Source organism: Trichoplusia ni, chromosome 1 (genome assembly GCF_003590095.1).
Source record: "Trichoplusia ni isolate ovarian cell line Hi5 chromosome 1, tn1, whole genome shotgun sequence".
Lineage (NCBI taxonomy): Eukaryota > Metazoa > Arthropoda > Insecta > Lepidoptera > Noctuidae > Trichoplusia > Trichoplusia ni.
This window is the reverse complement of record NC_039478.1, coordinates 1238022-1254760: the sequence shown is the minus strand read 5'-3', so window position 1 is coordinate 1254760 and position 16739 is coordinate 1238022. Positions and strand designations below refer to the sequence as shown.

Genomic DNA, 16739 nt, shown 5'->3' with positions numbered 1-16739 from the left:
ATTGATAGCACATTTATTATAATATGTATATATATTTTACAAACTTAAATTATTTACTGATTTTTTGGTAGATGGTAATCCATTCATGAAACCCTTGGACCCAGGACTACCTTTATTTATTTAAATAACACCTTTTTATACAATAAACAAATTACTTTAAAAACTTCTTCAAGTAGAACTTTATTAATGTCATCTGTTACTCAAAAGCCATGATGCCAAATTTTCAAAACACAATGCTCTTAGTAGTCGGCCATCTTGTTCAGGCAGGTGGAGTTGTGAGTTCGTTCCGATCAAGTTCGTTGGTGCTGCACGGTCACTCGCCTAGAGCGAAGGGCACAAGTATATAAAACTGAACTAACTTTGCAATAATAAACATTTTTTTAGTGTTGTATGTGATTATAAAAGTATTTTTGGTAAATGTAATATTGTGACGTATGTTTAATTTAAAAAGTAAACTGCAGAAATGCAAGGTTCAGAGCCTGGTAAGTAACTTTCTAAAATTAAATACTCACTTGTTTTTATGTTAAAATATTATCTCAAATGCATTATGATAACAAGGAAAAAATAATAATGTTTATATATTAAATGAGATTTATGTAATTAACTAGAGATTGTGACTAGGTTAAAAAACGGTTTGTGGTTATAAAATAATGTATGTTAGATTCTTGGAAAAGAATGCAAACAAGTTGTCTATTTTGAAAATTAAAGCCCACGAGTTCGACTAGATGATAGAGATACCTAAGAACCGGGTGCATTGCGCGGAGTGCCCTCTTTCGGCATTATTATGCGATCATTGCGAACTGCTTATTTTATATCTTAGCTGCGTATTCACGCACTAATGAACACTTACGTCTAAAACTGCTTATGATCTGAGATTCTGAGATTGTAACTGCTCTAATTGATTTTACATTAGAATATGTTGGTACTCCTCTTCTGATACGAAAATTATGCCGCTAAACGGTTAACTTAGGTTAAACGTTAACTACCTGCTATATAGTTATATCGACTAGTTTTAGTATAGTTAGGTATCTAAAAATAAAGTTCTTTCTTCTGCACCTCTATGGCATCTAGAACATTCATTGAATCATCGTAAATGATTAATTTGTTGTGTACCGACAAGTCCTTGGTGTGTCTTTTTGTTTTAGAAACTCAGTTCAAATATTAAACATGCCTAAAACAGCAATATATGTAGATTATTGACTGAAATATGTCAGTCGTTTAAAAATACCATGATAACTCTAATTAACTTGTCACGATTTTTACCCTTTTTTAAGTAAAGTACCCGTCACGAGAAGCTATAAATTATGTAAACAAACATCTTTTACTAAGTAAACATTTTATACTGCGAGATAATAATAAATTGACCATATTCAATCGACATGAAATATAAACGGGTTATATGAAAGTAACAACCTAGAATTTTCTTGGTACCGGAACGCGTCCGTCGCAGGGATTGTGAACTATCGGGACGCCATTTTGAAATAAACGCATCATTCGAGTTTCGAATGCGTACGAGTTTGTTTCATTGCTTTGCATATATCGCGGATCTGGTTGTTATTGTTAATTTTGTTATTGTTTCGTTATCACTTTTTTATTGTTGTTACTTTAATTGTTGCGTTAATTTTATTTGTTATTACGTATAATGGAGCCAGTAGCCAGTACATCTAAGGAAATAAATTCGCCACGAAAAAAACGTCAAAAGGTGCGTAATACAATTTATCTAAAATATATAATAAGTAAAAAGAAAGAGTTGTTTGTTCAAACGCGCTAATCTTTGGAAACTTAAGGTTAATATTAGAAGTAGGTTTTAAATTGTGAAGTAATTGGTTAGGTTAATTGGTATACCTGGAGATATAGCTTGAGCTTCGTGTGACAAGTGACTACACAGGGTTAAAGTTTCAATATACTAAATGTTTATCTCTTACCCACCTTTTGTATCGCAAATCGTGGGTCAGAGACACAACGTGTTATAAAAGTTATTTCAAGAGATAGTCATGTATTTTATATCTTTTTTCATAACATATGACTAAGTGTCAGCTCAGATTGCTCTTTTTTGATGTTCTATGGATTTTGATCATAGTTTCCCCTCATGGCACAATAAGCCGGTTCATCGATTAAAACCATATCTACGTAAAAACAATGTTTCATTATTTACATTACTTCTTCGATAAATACGTATATAAGATAAAAAATAACCATATAAATAACCCAAATACCCATTATATAATATGTCCATAAATACCATTAATTACTGCATGCATGCATCTAGTCGTTAATAAAAGAAAGCTTTTGTTTTATAAGTTTTATGAGAGATTGTCTTGAAGTTTTAATAAACTTTCATACTAATTCAGATTATTTCAATATTGCGAACTATTTAATACGAGAGCAAGATCAATGACGAAATAGATAGATCAATTTCTTTTTTCTTTTCCACCTTTTACTTTCGTATTACTTACATTACATTCTTTATTTATAAATTTATCTTCACCTCATTATTAACGTGTTAATTTTACCTCATCATACTCTTTCTTCATAACTTGATCGATGCAACTTGATCCACCATTGCAATTTGGTCACATAATTTCCTTCATAAAATAACGCGGCAACCCAGCAAATGTCATCTTAGTCCACATAATGAAAAATTGTTCTATAGCTTAGACAACGCCTTCAGCCTAAAAACTCGAGCTAATTATTTTATATTGTTCTAGCTGTCCCGGCGAACTAAGTACCGCTTAACAGTTAATGTACATTTAATTGATATTTTTTATAACGTTTAGGTAATTATTTTTTATGTATTTAATAAAGAGAAGAAGATATCAGAGATTTATTTTTTCATTTCATTCGTATCATAATATCGAAATAGTTTCATTCGCAATGGAAGAGATCTACGTTTTAAATTTAGAAATGCGACGTTTACCCGTAGAAGCGGTTAAAATTAATCATATTGTTGTGGAATTATATTAAAAAGTAGCCTTCAGTGTAGCGCATATCGAGCTCCTTCGCCGATGCGCTCTGGTGCACTATATCAGGAGCACTGTGTTGGATTGTGTTTTTACTACTTATATATTTTAATATTAGCCTAACATTACCGCATCTTTTCCGTTAAGCTTGCAAGTCATACTTAATAGACTAAATGATGGTGCGAAGGTATTGGACAAAAGTCGGGGTTGTACCAATGTATTTTGCGTCCAGAATCTATTTGCTGTTTTATTAAGAAGCTGTCGTAATCGTAATTCAGTCAAAAGATGGACTCTGTAATAATTCTAATAGGAAATTTTAGAGTAGTCAATCTTCAACCCTCTTTCCTTATAACGGTTTTAATGGGCGTTCGTGTCCTTGTACAATGCAACCGGTCGTACGAGTTTTGTAAAGTTCGTGCAGTATGATAAGAATAAAACACTGAGAGCTCTCTTGTCTGAGTACTTAATCTGTTAACGACCTTTGTTGTTTGTTACTTAAAACCAATAAGGAGTGGACAACAGAGTTCAATCTTTTACTTTTTGCACTGCAGTAGGGTAACTATGCGCTTAATGATTTATTGTAGTCGAACTAACAAAATCACATGATTTAAATATACTTGATAATCAAAAACCTACGCATTGCAACTGATTATTTATAAGACAACGAACATAAATAATGTACGTATTTACGAACCAAAAAGGATGTAAATCTTAAATCTTACCGTTAGGTTAGTTTTAAACTGTCACAATCTCAGTTCCTTAGCAAATTAAAAAAAGCCATCGGTCGAAATAAAGGCGCAATAACATAGAAATTGTTACGCAAATTCTGAGGTTCGGTAACATGTATTAGTTTTAGTTTTAACTTCTAATATTTTTTATATTTAGAAAAAAAATCTAAGTCTCGAAGCGATGAGGATTCCATAAATTTCCGGCCATCGCCCAACTTCAAGCACATGCGAAAATATTTAAAATCGAAGTTTGAAGAAGCAAAAGAAATGGCTAATCCAAGTGCTTCTAACGGCACGCCGGATTCAACCGTAAGACACGATCAACGAGAGGAAGTAAACAAATCCACTGCTCCAGTGGTGCAACCACCGTTGCCGCCAAACCCCCCGCCGCCAGAAAGTCCTCCAATAATCAATTTAAAAAAGGAAATTGAAGATGACGAATATGGCACAACTGAGAGCAACGGAGAATTTAATCATGCAGAAAGTCTTTTAGCAGAATCGATTAAAACAGATCAATCGGAAGTAGCTGATAAGCCAGAAGTTACAATGTGTAGGAACTTTGCGCGGGGCACTTGTAAAAAAGGCACGGCATGCAAATTTGCTCATGAGCTGATTCTGTCACAGTTACCAGGAGTTTATACATTTTGCAGAAATTTCCAGAATTCGGTATGCACTTATCCTAAATGCAAATTTGTACATGCTACAGTATTTGAGAAAGAGCATTTTTTTAGAACTGGATATTTGCCACCTCACACATTAGCCCACCTCAAGGAAACCAATGTTTTGCAACCACCACCACCGCCGCCCCCGCCAGAAGGTAAGACATAAATATTTAAAAAAATACAATAATTATTTATGTATCCTTTGTATTTCTGCATAAGCTTATGTGACATATTTAAATGATACAATTCATACGTTTTTTGTAAGAATGCATCTAATAGACGAGAATATTTTTGTCTAATTTGTATTGTTATATGGTTTGTTTCAGAAACAGCCACTGATGTTTCTCAAGTATTCGCAAATGGTCCACCTCCGCAAACGATGCCATGGTAAATATAATAATTAATGATCATCAATAATAACCGTAAGTGAGAATTAAACGAATATTGAATTTTATTCTAGCATTACTCCTGGACCCGTGTTGACGTGTGCCCCAGCCCCATCATTAGAAATTACGGGTGACACGAATATTTTCAGAACCGGAGTTACATCATCCAGCTCCCCTAAACGCGAGTGGAGCGATAGCGATGACTGTATGTATATTTTCAATATTAAACTTATGCCAAGCGATTTTAAATATATATATCTTTTCAACAACGTTTGTAAAAAATATTAATTGTTAGGGTAAAGATACACATACACTGACGTCATTTGATTAAGTTTAGTCTCGTGTATGGAGCAAGTGTATTTTATGCCCTTATTATTTTGTGCTATAACTTATTAACTCATGGATTGTTTCCATTTAATGAAATAGTTTTTTAATTGCGAATATTATTTTTAGTATGATTAAATCTATTAATATGTTTAGAATATATATTTCTCCACTTTTCTTACTATTTTGTCTATTGCCAAAAAAATAATTTTGCAATGTTTTCTATAATATGCTTAGCATTACATGAGCAATTGATATAAACAAAGCTTAAGTTCCTGCAAAATTATAAAAGTAATTGTTGATTATCTTAGTTTATATACTTGCAACTCTGCTACCCAAATTGAATGTAATAACTAACAGATTTATTATAGCACATTGAATTCGTTCACATTTTTGTATATCATAAACACTTGCTTGTCGCCATATGATTATTGTGTATTTTTTGAGTATCTCATAATATTTCGGAGAATAATAATACCACATAGTAAAGAATATATTTTTTATTGTCTTTTGTCAATTCGCTACTCATTAAAGAACATGAAAATTTAAAACTGTTTTTGAGGACTGTTGATTACTTTTGTCAAGATAATGCACGCAAAGCGATTGTAATTATTTGTTGCTTTTGTCTCCAGTCAGCAGCTCTCCGCGCGACATCGACTCGAGTGAGCCTCTCGCAAAGAAATGCAAAAGTTGCGATAATAATGAGTTCAGGTATAATTTTGCAACTCTTAGCTGTTGCTGTTCAGAACACGGGGTCAAGTAACGCCCTTTCCTGACGAATGACTTATAACTGCACCTGTGATTGTAGGATAATGAAATGCAATAAATGCTCAATACTATCTAAAACGCTGTGAGCTTGTCTTATTTAAGTATACTTAAACAAAATGCGAATACATATGCGTTTAAATTTCAAGATGTTTTTACTTAACCGCGGGTTACGAACAGCTGGCTTTTTGTTAAAGTAATTTTACAAAGCTAAGCATAAATATGGCATTATGATATTATTAAAGAATAACCAAGTTTTTGATAAAATTTCCTGAACTGCTTTTATTTACTATATTGCGTGTCGATGCATAAATATGTTGTGTTTAAAGCTAGTTTAACTAACATAACTTTAAAGATCTAAGAATAGCGAATCGAAACATACTAAAAGCAGCTAATTGGCAAATTATACTTTTTTAAATGATTAGCACTCGCAAGTTTTTTGCGATTTTTAAAAACTTATGTAGAGCTAGATTTTTGAAAATGATGTAGTGTAACAGTAGCATTACTTAATATGTGCCTTCCATATGTTTTACAGATATCAGTACAACAAGTTCAAGGTGGAGAAGATGATGCGCTCCACAGAAGACATGAACAACAAAATTGCAGCTCTTAATAAAAAGAGTAGCCGGTTGTACACTGTGCTCGTAACTCTGTTCAAACCTGTGAGTACCGGCCATTATTATTAAATTAATTTAATTTATTGCTGACTAAAAGCAGGATACAGATGCGATACTGCATTTGAATCGCTAATTATTTCTTATTTGTTTCAGAAGACTCCTTCCGGCAATAATGGTTTAAATATCAATCCAGAAAAGGAGGATAAGGTAATTATATAAAATATCGTTATCGCTTTACTCATTAGTGCACAACTATTAATACATTTCAAAAATTGGTTTATGCCATGAATAGATGTGAATATCGATTAAAATGTAATAAATATAATGTTTGAGTTATGACAAGCTAGTAAGCTACATTTTAAATAACACTTGTACCTTGCTCTTAAAAAGCTATTCAAAGTAAGAAAAAAAATGTTAGGATCCTAATGTTATGCAATATTATGCAGGCTTTGATCAGCTGATGATATAAGCTTTGTTACGAGGTTATCTTAAAATTATGGACTCATAAAATACTGTTTCCTATAATTTGTTTAGCATATATCTAAAACCTCACTGCGTCGGACCTATTAAAAATCATTTGCTGTTCTTGTTTTCAGATGCTGGTTGAGAATATAAATAGGATAATAGCAGGAAACATAAGGATCCCTCATAATGGAGAAGAAACTAACTTGGTAATTATTTAAATGCAATTTCTAATTGTCAAGATTTGTTAAATGCCGATTTTGAAAATAATTAATAATATATGTAAACAAAGTCGAACCCAAGAATTAGGCAATAATTTTATCAATCTAAAATGGGACTAACCTTTCAATATTTGTTCTCTAATAGGATCTGATTATTTAAATTTGTTTGTTTTCAGCCAATAAGACTAATCAATTAAAATATTTTAGTTTCAGAGCATGCTCGCCAATCCCGCCAACGTGACTGCTATTCTGGCAAAGATTCTCCTGAGCAATGGCAACCCTTCCGTACCACCGGACTCTTCGTGATGTATGTAGAAGTGCGTGTGCTCAGTGCGCTACAAGGAGCTTGCACTAAGTAGGCGATACTTCTATAATATGTCCTCCGTTTTCAGTTCAGAGTTGATAAATATTAATGACGTCACTATTTTAGCCTACCTCAAATATAATTATGAAAATGTATAAAATTAATTAGCCCAGGAAATGGTAGACTAATCATTCTATCTGCTTATGAAAAATATCCATTCAATTCAATATGTACCTAGTTCCACATGAGTTATTATTTAAATTTTATTAAGTAATGGATATTTTTCTTGATAGAAAAGTCTACTATTCCTGGGCTATAAATGTTTCCGTGTATTAGTTTGTGCTGTCTTTGTTCCTCTTAAGTCATTAATAATATCAAGCAATAAGTGAGTTACTAAACAAATATGATCTATGCTAATGTATTGTTTAATGATTATATAAGGAGATAATTTAAGGCACATATTAATAAGTTTCAGTAGTCATGAGCATAAACATATTTTTACTAAACTCAGTTTCTTTAGGTATTGAAGGTTAACAAATATATATATTTTATACAAACACATATTAAATAAATAAACGATGGATATGGTCCCCTTCTATATGGTTTAGTAATCTTTATTTTTGTTTCACATTGGTTTTTAAACAAAAGTCACACCAAGGTTAAAGCCTTAAGTAACTAAGTAAAACTGCATTTTTATTCGTCCAAAGGACCAGTTGGCTATCTGTCTGCTCAAATATAGCACAAATAGCTGATGGTTCATTAGCATCTCATAGTAATAACTATGCAATACAAAAAAACAATGTTTTAGAGCTTCACATCTTTTTGCTTTGGAAGGTTTTCACTGTAATATGATGCGTCTGAAACATTATATTATGTCTATTTTAGTTCGAACAGGTAACAAAATCGATGCCGATGTGCCCATAGTAGTATATTTATGCTCGTGACTGTACATGGCAAGAATCAGCCAATCAAAATATTTTTATACGAAAGGATTATTAAAATAATAGCATTATTAGTCTTCGAGATGTTTTAAATATTCACAATTTTCATGGCAATATTATTATGTTGTACATTAACATATATATTCGCTCGTCGTAGTGTCAAAATTGATGTTGTTGTGCCTTAAACCTGGTTTGCATCGCTAACGAAGAAATCGAGTATGTAAAACGTTTCGAAGACTTATTACAGATTTCTATATTTTATAGTTGTGTTATTGGCAGTAAACAAATATAATTTATGGACAATAGAGACTTTGATATATTAAAGTTTACTGCCTTCCATACAATGAGAGATTATTGTAAGTGTTACAACGACATCAACCTGTGTGATTTATGACGATTGATATACATTCAGCGATGCCAATGTCCGTTGTCTGTTTTACGCTTATTTATAAGTAATAGCAAGGCTGATCACCGCCTGCGTGTATAACAATGTTTTCAGCACTAAACACAATATAGATTTAATAGAAAGCTAGATTAATCTGTTTTAGAAGAGTAATTGTATGAATATAAGGAAAATAGTCCAAAGACATTATTGTATATTTATCAACTCTGGCTAGAATAGTTTTAGTAATGACCAAAAATTGTCATGACGGAATGCGATTATTACTTATTGATTACTACAAACGTTTTGGTGTTATGGTTTTCCTGGTTCCAAAAAAATCAATTGGTTTGATACAGTCCATAATCATTGACATAAGTATTTTTATATGATAGTTTTTTTTAAACTAGTATGTAAACTGACTTTACCATGAACTTTTTACGTTTTACGTGAAGTACGTCAACGTAATTCTGTTTTATTTTATAAGGACATATGAGGACTTGATTTGAACGGTTAAAGAGTGTATCCCGAGATCTAATGAATTTTATTACATGTGTTCGCGTTAAATCTGAAATGTGTTTTAAAGGATTGCGACATAATTCAACAATATGCCATAGATTAGCTTATTTTATATTGCGGTTTTAAGATACTGACATTCTAAAGTGATCTATTATTCGTCGGGATTCTGAGAGTATGGCGGTATACGGTGGACATGCAACTTCTAATGCTAAGAATGAAATGAAAATGTATAAAATATGTTAAGCGTTTGAAATATAGTTTAAAATTTTCAGATAAATAGAGGTTTGTTGTTTGATCATTTTATTCCTCGGGGTAAAAATGGTAATCCATAGTGGTTTCTTAGGTTTACGCGAATGTTAGACATTGAAATGAAACTACTTTTACGGATTTTATCGCGGTTTAATTTTAGATTTTAGTTCCCGACGTTTCGAAACCTTTGCAGGTATCATGGTCACGGGCAGACTGAGATGGTGTTCGTCTTGACAGAAGATGTTGCTCGTTCTACCTTCATATTTTAATTAATTATTTGTGGTCCGACCTACGCAGTATGAGCTCACTGTGTCTTGATGTCTTGCAGCGCTGCTCTTGGGTTTGGCCTTGAGTTTATTTATTATTGGATCCCAAGTAGGTGATATCTTCCAGCCATCTTCTCTATTGAAATTAGGGTGTTTTTTAATCTCAATAGCCTCGCGAAACATCCTAGGTAGGAATTTGGATTCTTTAGCGAAGATCTGTGGTTGGTCAAATCTAATATAATGGCTGGAACCTTCAGCATGTTCGGCGACTGCAGACTTCGTTGAGCGGCGGTGTTTGACGTCAGCTATGTGTTCTTTAACGCGGGTCCCTATGCTTCGTTTGGTTTGACCGATGTAAGAGAGGCCGCAGTCACAATCTAGTTTGTATACTCCTGCATCTTGTAGAGGTATGTGACACTTGACAGATGGTAAGGACTGGCTAATCTTCTTGGGCGGCTTGAAGTATGTTTTAATTGAAGCTCGCTTCAGGATGTAACCAATCTTGTCAGTGACTCCTCTGACATATGGTAGTACAGCAGGCAAACGATCAACAGTGGCTGGCTTCACTCGGTTTCTGTGACGGGGCCGTGGAACTTGGAGCTTGTTGTCTCGCAGTACTTGCTTGACGTGTTGAAGCTCAGCGGCAAGGTGTCTGTCATCACAGAGTCCGTGTGCTCTCTGAAACAAAGATTTTCCCACGGTAGCTAACTGTTTAGGGTGGTGGTGAGATTCACCGTTTAAGTACCTATCTGTATGGGTCTTCTTTCGATACACGGTGTGACTTATGGTCTGATCAGGATTCCTTTTAACTAATATGTCTAAGAAGGCAAGAGATTTATTATCCTCCAACTCCATAGTGAATTGAATTTTGTTATTGATGGAGTTGAGATGTTTTAAAAATGCATTTACTTGACTAGATGGTAAAACTGTGAAAGTATCATCTACGTACCGTTTGTAGAACCTGGGAGTGAAAGGAGCTGTTTTTAAGGCTGTCTCCTCGAAGTCTTCCATGAATATATCGGCGACTACAGGGGATACAGGCGAGCCCATCGCTACACCATCTACTTGTACATAGAATTTATTGTTCCACAGTAGGTAGCCAGATGTGAGGCAGTGCTCGAGAAGTTCTGCATATTCTAGAGGTAGGTTGCTTTCCAAGAAGCTAGCAGAGAACAACCTACCTCTAGAATATGCAGAACTTCTCGAGCACTGCCTCACATCTGGCTACCTACTGTGGAACAATAAATTCTATGTACAAGTAGATGGTGTAGCGATGGGCTCGCCTGTATCCCCTGTAGTCGCCGATATATTCATGGAAGACTTCGAGGAGACAGCCTTAAAAACAGCTCCTTTCACTCCCAGGTTCTACAAACGGTACGTAGATGATACTTTCACAGTTTTACCATCTAGTCAAGTAAATGCATTTTTAAAACATCTCAACTCCATCAATAACAAAATTCAATTCACTATGGAGTTGGAGGATAATAAATCTCTTGCCTTCTTAGACATATTAGTTAAAAGGAATCCTGATCAGACCATAAGTCACACCGTGTATCGAAAGAAGACCCATACAGATAGGTACTTAAACGGTGAATCTCACCACCACCCTAAACAGTTAGCTACCGTGGGAAAATCTTTGTTTCAGAGAGCACACGGACTCTGTGATGACAGACACCTTGCCGCTGAGCTTCAACACGTCAAGCAAGTACTGCGAGACAACAAGCTCCAAGTTCCACGGCCCCGTCACAGAAACCGAGTGAAGCCAGCCACTGTTGATCGTTTGCCTGCTGTACTACCATATGTCAGAGGAGTCACTGACAAGATTGGTTACATCCTGAAGCGAGCTTCAATTAAAACATACTTCAAGCCGCCCAAGAAGATTAGCCAGTCCTTACCATCTGTCAAGTGTCACATACCTCTACAAGATGCAGGAGTATACAAACTAGATTGTGACTGCGGCCTCTCTTACATCGGTCAAACCAAACGAAGCATAGGGACCCGCGTTAAAGAACACATAGCTGACGTCAAACACCGCCGCTCAACGAAGTCTGCAGTCGCCGAACATGCTGAAGGTTCCAGCCATTATATTAGATTTGACCAACCACAGATCTTCGCTAAAGAATCCAAATTCCTACCTAGGATGTTTCGCGAGGCTATTGAGATTAAAAAACACCCTAATTTCAATAGAGAAGATGGCTGGAAGATATCACCTACTTGGGATCCAATAATAAATAAACTCAAGGCCAAACCCAAGAGCAGCGCTGCAAGACATCAAGACACAGTGAGCTCATACTGCGTAGGTCGGACCACAAATAATTAATTAAAATATGAAGGTAGAACGAGCAACATCTTCTGTCAAGACGAACACCATCTCAGTCTGCCCGTAACCATGATACCTGCAAAGGTTTCGAAACGTCGGGAACTAAAATCTAAAATTAAACCGCGATAAAATCCGTAAAAGTAGTTTCATTTCAATGGTAATCCATTCAAATACCCCAAGGAATACAACGGCTGAAAATATTGACCTATTCTTGCACTTGCTACTGAGGTAGCATTTTGACTGAAGAGCTCATTCACACCAGCAGTATAAATAACATTTACGCTAAATAGCTCTGCCGTTGCATTAAACAAACCAAACGCTGTCAAAATCCTGCCCTCATAGCACCTGATAGGTTCTTAATTTTGGCCTTGATTGAATTAATGTACAACTTAAATGAACTCTCTCTAAATAATGTAATATTGATGTGCTCTATCGTTAGGGTTAGAAACAAAGCCATAAGAATTTCGTTTCATCTAGCTAGTAGAGCTGTTATGACTATTATTTATCGCCTTCGCACCAAACAAATAATCTTAGACATTTAATATAGTTTTAAGCCAAAATCGATCAACATCTGTGCACATACATTGCTATTGTGTTCACAACTAACCGTAATTGATATATATTTTTCTCAATTTTATAAACATAATATTGTGCATATAAATAGTTTCAGTGATCTTACAAATCAGGATAGCACTGGTAGTTATAGTTGCTTAGTATTTATCTGAGGTATTTTTACATATTTACATCCTGAACTCTAGTAGGTACTTATTGTTATTGTGCTCTAAATACACCAAATTCTGTTATAGCCTGTTATTATGTATATTTAAGATAAAAATGTGTAACATGGTAAATATTACTCGTAAAATCCATGTCGCTAGATTATTATTAATATGCACGACGGTACGCAAGTCGCCGATGCTCGCCTACATTAGCCTTCAACGTGTTGGTTACAAACACTTAAAATAGCAGAGAGTACACGTCGAGGCTAAAGTAGATATCGACATCGCGCAGGCTTCGCGTGTGAAATACCGTTATTCATTTATTGCAATAAAGTGTTATTACAACACTGATCTTTAAAATAAGCTAATAAAAATAATTTCAGTAGTACATACGCTAGATTTTTGTAAACGCATATTATGATAAAGATAGATAGCAATTATGTATATTTTATAGTTTAATACGTTTATCAGAGTACAGCAATATCAAGCTACTAACACCTTATATGTACATTAATAGTATAATTACATTGTTAATGTTAATCTCTTAACTGCTTGTGTGAACCAGTTAATCTTGGTTACGTCAAGCAACGTACCCAACTCGCGTCAGAACATCAGCATGTCGCCGCACTTCACTATTTTGGCGCCGAGCAAAAGCTTTACAGAGAAAGAGTAATTCTTCTTCGCTTATGACGTCGTCTCATGAAGCGTTGCTATGTCGTGTGCAAACCTTTCAGGGCGACCATCTTGTGATACTGAGAGCGTCGCATACACTTGAGCGGGGCGTACTAGCTAGCACTCTGACGCGCAAAGGGGTATTTTGTTTGGCGGAACTTAAATAATACTTAAATATTTTTGTATATCCAAAAATCGCGAGTGCGTGAGTTGTGAACCTCAGTAATGATATCGATGCCCCGGCGATGTGTGGAGTAAGCGTTATCTATAGTCTTAGACAAGTTCAAGTTTAAAGTGCCAACGTCACAAAATGATCATTGTAGTATAAAATTAATCTTTACAATAAACTTGTGATTGTGGGGCCACATTATATTCTGTTCGTTCTAAGAAAGAAAATATGACGTCAATTTGACCAAAAAGTCACACCAATACGTTTCAGATTCAATTCAAAGTGGAATACGGTTATAGGTTTGTATTTCGCTTCGAATTTCATTTTAAATCGAATTTGGAACTTATTGTGACTTTTTAGCCAATTTTGACCTGTCAAAAAGTTGCTCTTTGAACGGATTAGGACTGCACATTATGTTTGAACGTCAAAACCATCAATAATCCCCTATTTCGGGCAATAGCATATTTTGAAATTTAGGCACTTTAAACTTGAGTCATCATTCCTAGTAGTAAGTATAAAGTGTTAAAGTGGTGTGTTCTTGTAGTGTGTTAGTGACAACTCGTGGTGTTTAATTAAATCAGTAATTTTATAGAATGTCTATAAACTGGAATGAATGTAATAGTTTTATGTATTGCAATTTTTTATCAATTTAGTAATAAATATACTCCAATTTCATAATAAACCTATTCTATTTTTATAGAAGTTCAAGCAGAATATGCAATTAAGGTAACATGAAAATTAAAAAAAAAAACGTATACAAAGATAAAAGAAAGAAAAATGTTGAAATACTTTTTCGCAGCCTTCAAACGTCTTCCCAAACGACACCTGTAGTTTTTTCGCATCTGGCAACAAATGGAAGTAAGGTTCACGCTGTGCCGATGCTAAAGCAGGCGTGAATTTTATTAATTCATTTACATGGGGTCGACTGGTGCTACCGCTGAAAAAAGGTTTCGGTGAAAGTAACTGATGATCCTATTGTGGCCCCGCGTTGCCAGTGGGAATAATACGTGTCTTGCGACAGTATTATTATTATATTTATAAAATCTTTTTAAAAGTAAGAAAAATAGATAGATCTAATTGCATTTTCTGTTCTGGAGCCATTTCATTTCATATGCTTGACTAAATGAATAATATATTATTGTATTAATAAAATTCCTTTTAATTGATAATTATGTTTTTGTCTTTTATTTTTAGTCCAGTCAACTTAGAGAATTTATATGCCAAACTTAGTCTGAAAACTTTTTTAAGAAAATGGAGAGCATGAAAACTTTCTAGGCTTTATGAATAGAATTTCGAGTTTAAATATAATACTCGACAGAAATCCTTAATAAAATTAAAAAAATATAGTAGAAAAGAAAGTATGTACCTACTTCTGGATTAACAACTGTTAAGCGAAGTTACCAAGCACAGGAATATAAAATTATGAAGTAATGGGTGCTATATTTAGAAATTTTGATTCCAACAATAGGTATGGCAAAATGGTCTGAAAGCACAGAAAGGAAAGGAAGCAGTATATCAGCTGCAAGCTGTCTACTAAGTAGGATCGTAAGTAGTCGTTCAGCATAAGTTCCCGATAGAGATGAAAAATAAAGTTCAATCTAATCCTTACATACTATAAAACAAAGTCCCCCGCCGCGTCTGTCTGTCTGTTCGCGATAAACTAGAAAAGTACTGAACGGACTTTTATGCGGTTTTCAACAATAGATAGAGCAATTCTTGAGGATGGTTTTAGTGTATAATAAGTTTAGGTTTTGTGTAAACTGACGATATTACAACGATATTAGTTTGAACATGTGGGAAAAAATTAAGCCATTCGAGAGCTTTCCTCGAGAACGCTGCCAAAACCTTTTGAGTTACAACAAAACAAAAAGAACGCGGTGGTATTTGTCTATCTTCCAAGGATAATCCACAAAAACCATTTTTATGTGTTTTCTTAATACAGTAAAATTATGGGTTATTTACGAACCTATTTTTAACAATACAGTATTAATCCTTATCCAAATAAATAAGTTGGATATATTATGCATGTAATATAGAACAAAATTGCCTTTAATACTACACCAAAAAAGTTGATAGGTAATGAGTTATCGTAATATTAAACCTCCTCGCGAGAAATTAAAAATCGATGAAACGTAGCGAAGATGTCGTTGGCATCTATATACTAATATATAAAGCTGAAGAGTTTGTTTGTTTGAACGCGCTAATCTCAGGAACTACTGGTTCAAATTGAAAAAATATTTTTGTGTTGAATAAACCATTCATCGAGGAAGGTTTTAGGCTATATATCATCACGCTGCGACCAATAGGAGCGAAGAAAAAGTCATAACTTATATCTTCTAACCACGCAGACGAAGTCGCGGGCAACAGCTAGTCTAATATATAAAATTTCTGTGTCACGATGTTAGTTACCTTACCCCTCCGAAAATCACAGAGACCGTGCGTAGATTGTCTTTTTATTAATTGGTTCTTTGGGCGAAGTTTTCGTTGTGCTGCGCCTTTCTTTGGTAATAACTTTTGAAATAACTACCAAGTGTCGTTCTTATGAACTCCCGACGCAAAAAGAGGGGTGTTATAAGTATGACTTGTGTGTGTCTGTCCGTCTGTGGCATCGTAGCTTCCGAACGATTTGAATTGAGTACATATTTTAATTCAGTTTGTAGATGAATTATGCTCGAGTGTTTTTAGACGTCAGTCGCGCTTTGTAAAGTTTTCGGAGGTATTTTTTTATTTTAGGCAATTTTTGTCTCCAAGAAATCTAGTGGTATACCTACGACTAAAGACCCATCCAATAACCATAGCTAAAATCTTTCTGCGGCATTTCAATCTTCTGTAATTGAGAATGAGGTGACAATACGATATTTTTGTTGTTGCGGTTGACGGCTGAGTGGTACCTATAGGTTACCTCGCCAAATACTGTGAGCGCGGCGTGTTGTGGCCTCGTTCGTTCGATTCCCCCATAGGACCACCATTATCCCACGAATGCTTGTTCTTTCTCTGGGTTTCTTGTGCATGTTACTTGAAAGTTTGTGCAACCCAAACAAGGATTAATATGCTAAGTACGGAGGCCTTAAAAAAA

At 34.6% G+C, this 16739-nt stretch overlaps 1 protein-coding gene across 2 annotated transcripts; it reads left to right on the top strand.

The window, feature by feature from the left end:
* The first annotated feature begins 82 nt into the window (after nucleotides 1–82).
* LOC113502289 (zinc finger CCCH domain-containing protein 10-like) lies at nucleotides 83–9549 on the top strand. 2 transcript variants are annotated; one of them, XM_026883919.1, is made up of 9 exons: nucleotides 83–482; nucleotides 3846–4505; nucleotides 4677–4737; nucleotides 4811–4941; nucleotides 5693–5771; nucleotides 6361–6487; nucleotides 6599–6649; nucleotides 7039–7113; nucleotides 7333–9549. In XM_026883919.1, the coding sequence occupies exons 1-9, from the start codon at nucleotides 464–466 to the stop codon at nucleotides 7429–7431; spliced, it is 1302 nt and encodes a 433-aa protein (XP_026739720.1). In that variant the 5' UTR covers nucleotides 83–463; the 3' UTR covers nucleotides 7432–9549. The 2 variants fall into 2 exon arrangements, with proteins under 2 accessions (XP_026739720.1, XP_026739638.1); XM_026883837.1 differs by having other exon boundaries at nucleotides 86–482; nucleotides 6596–6649.
* The last annotated feature ends 7190 nt before the right edge of the window (nucleotides 9550–16739 follow it).

Coding starts and splice junctions, on each gene's coding strand:
- LOC113502289 (XM_026883837.1), top strand. Junction 4,738..4,810: donor CCTCCGCAAACGATGCCATG/GTAAATATAATA, acceptor ATTTTATTCTAG/CATTACTCCTGGACCCGTGT. Junction 7,114..7,332: donor ATGGAGAAGAAACTAACTTG/GTAATTATTTAA, acceptor AAAATATTTTAG/TTTCAGAGCATGCTCGCCAA.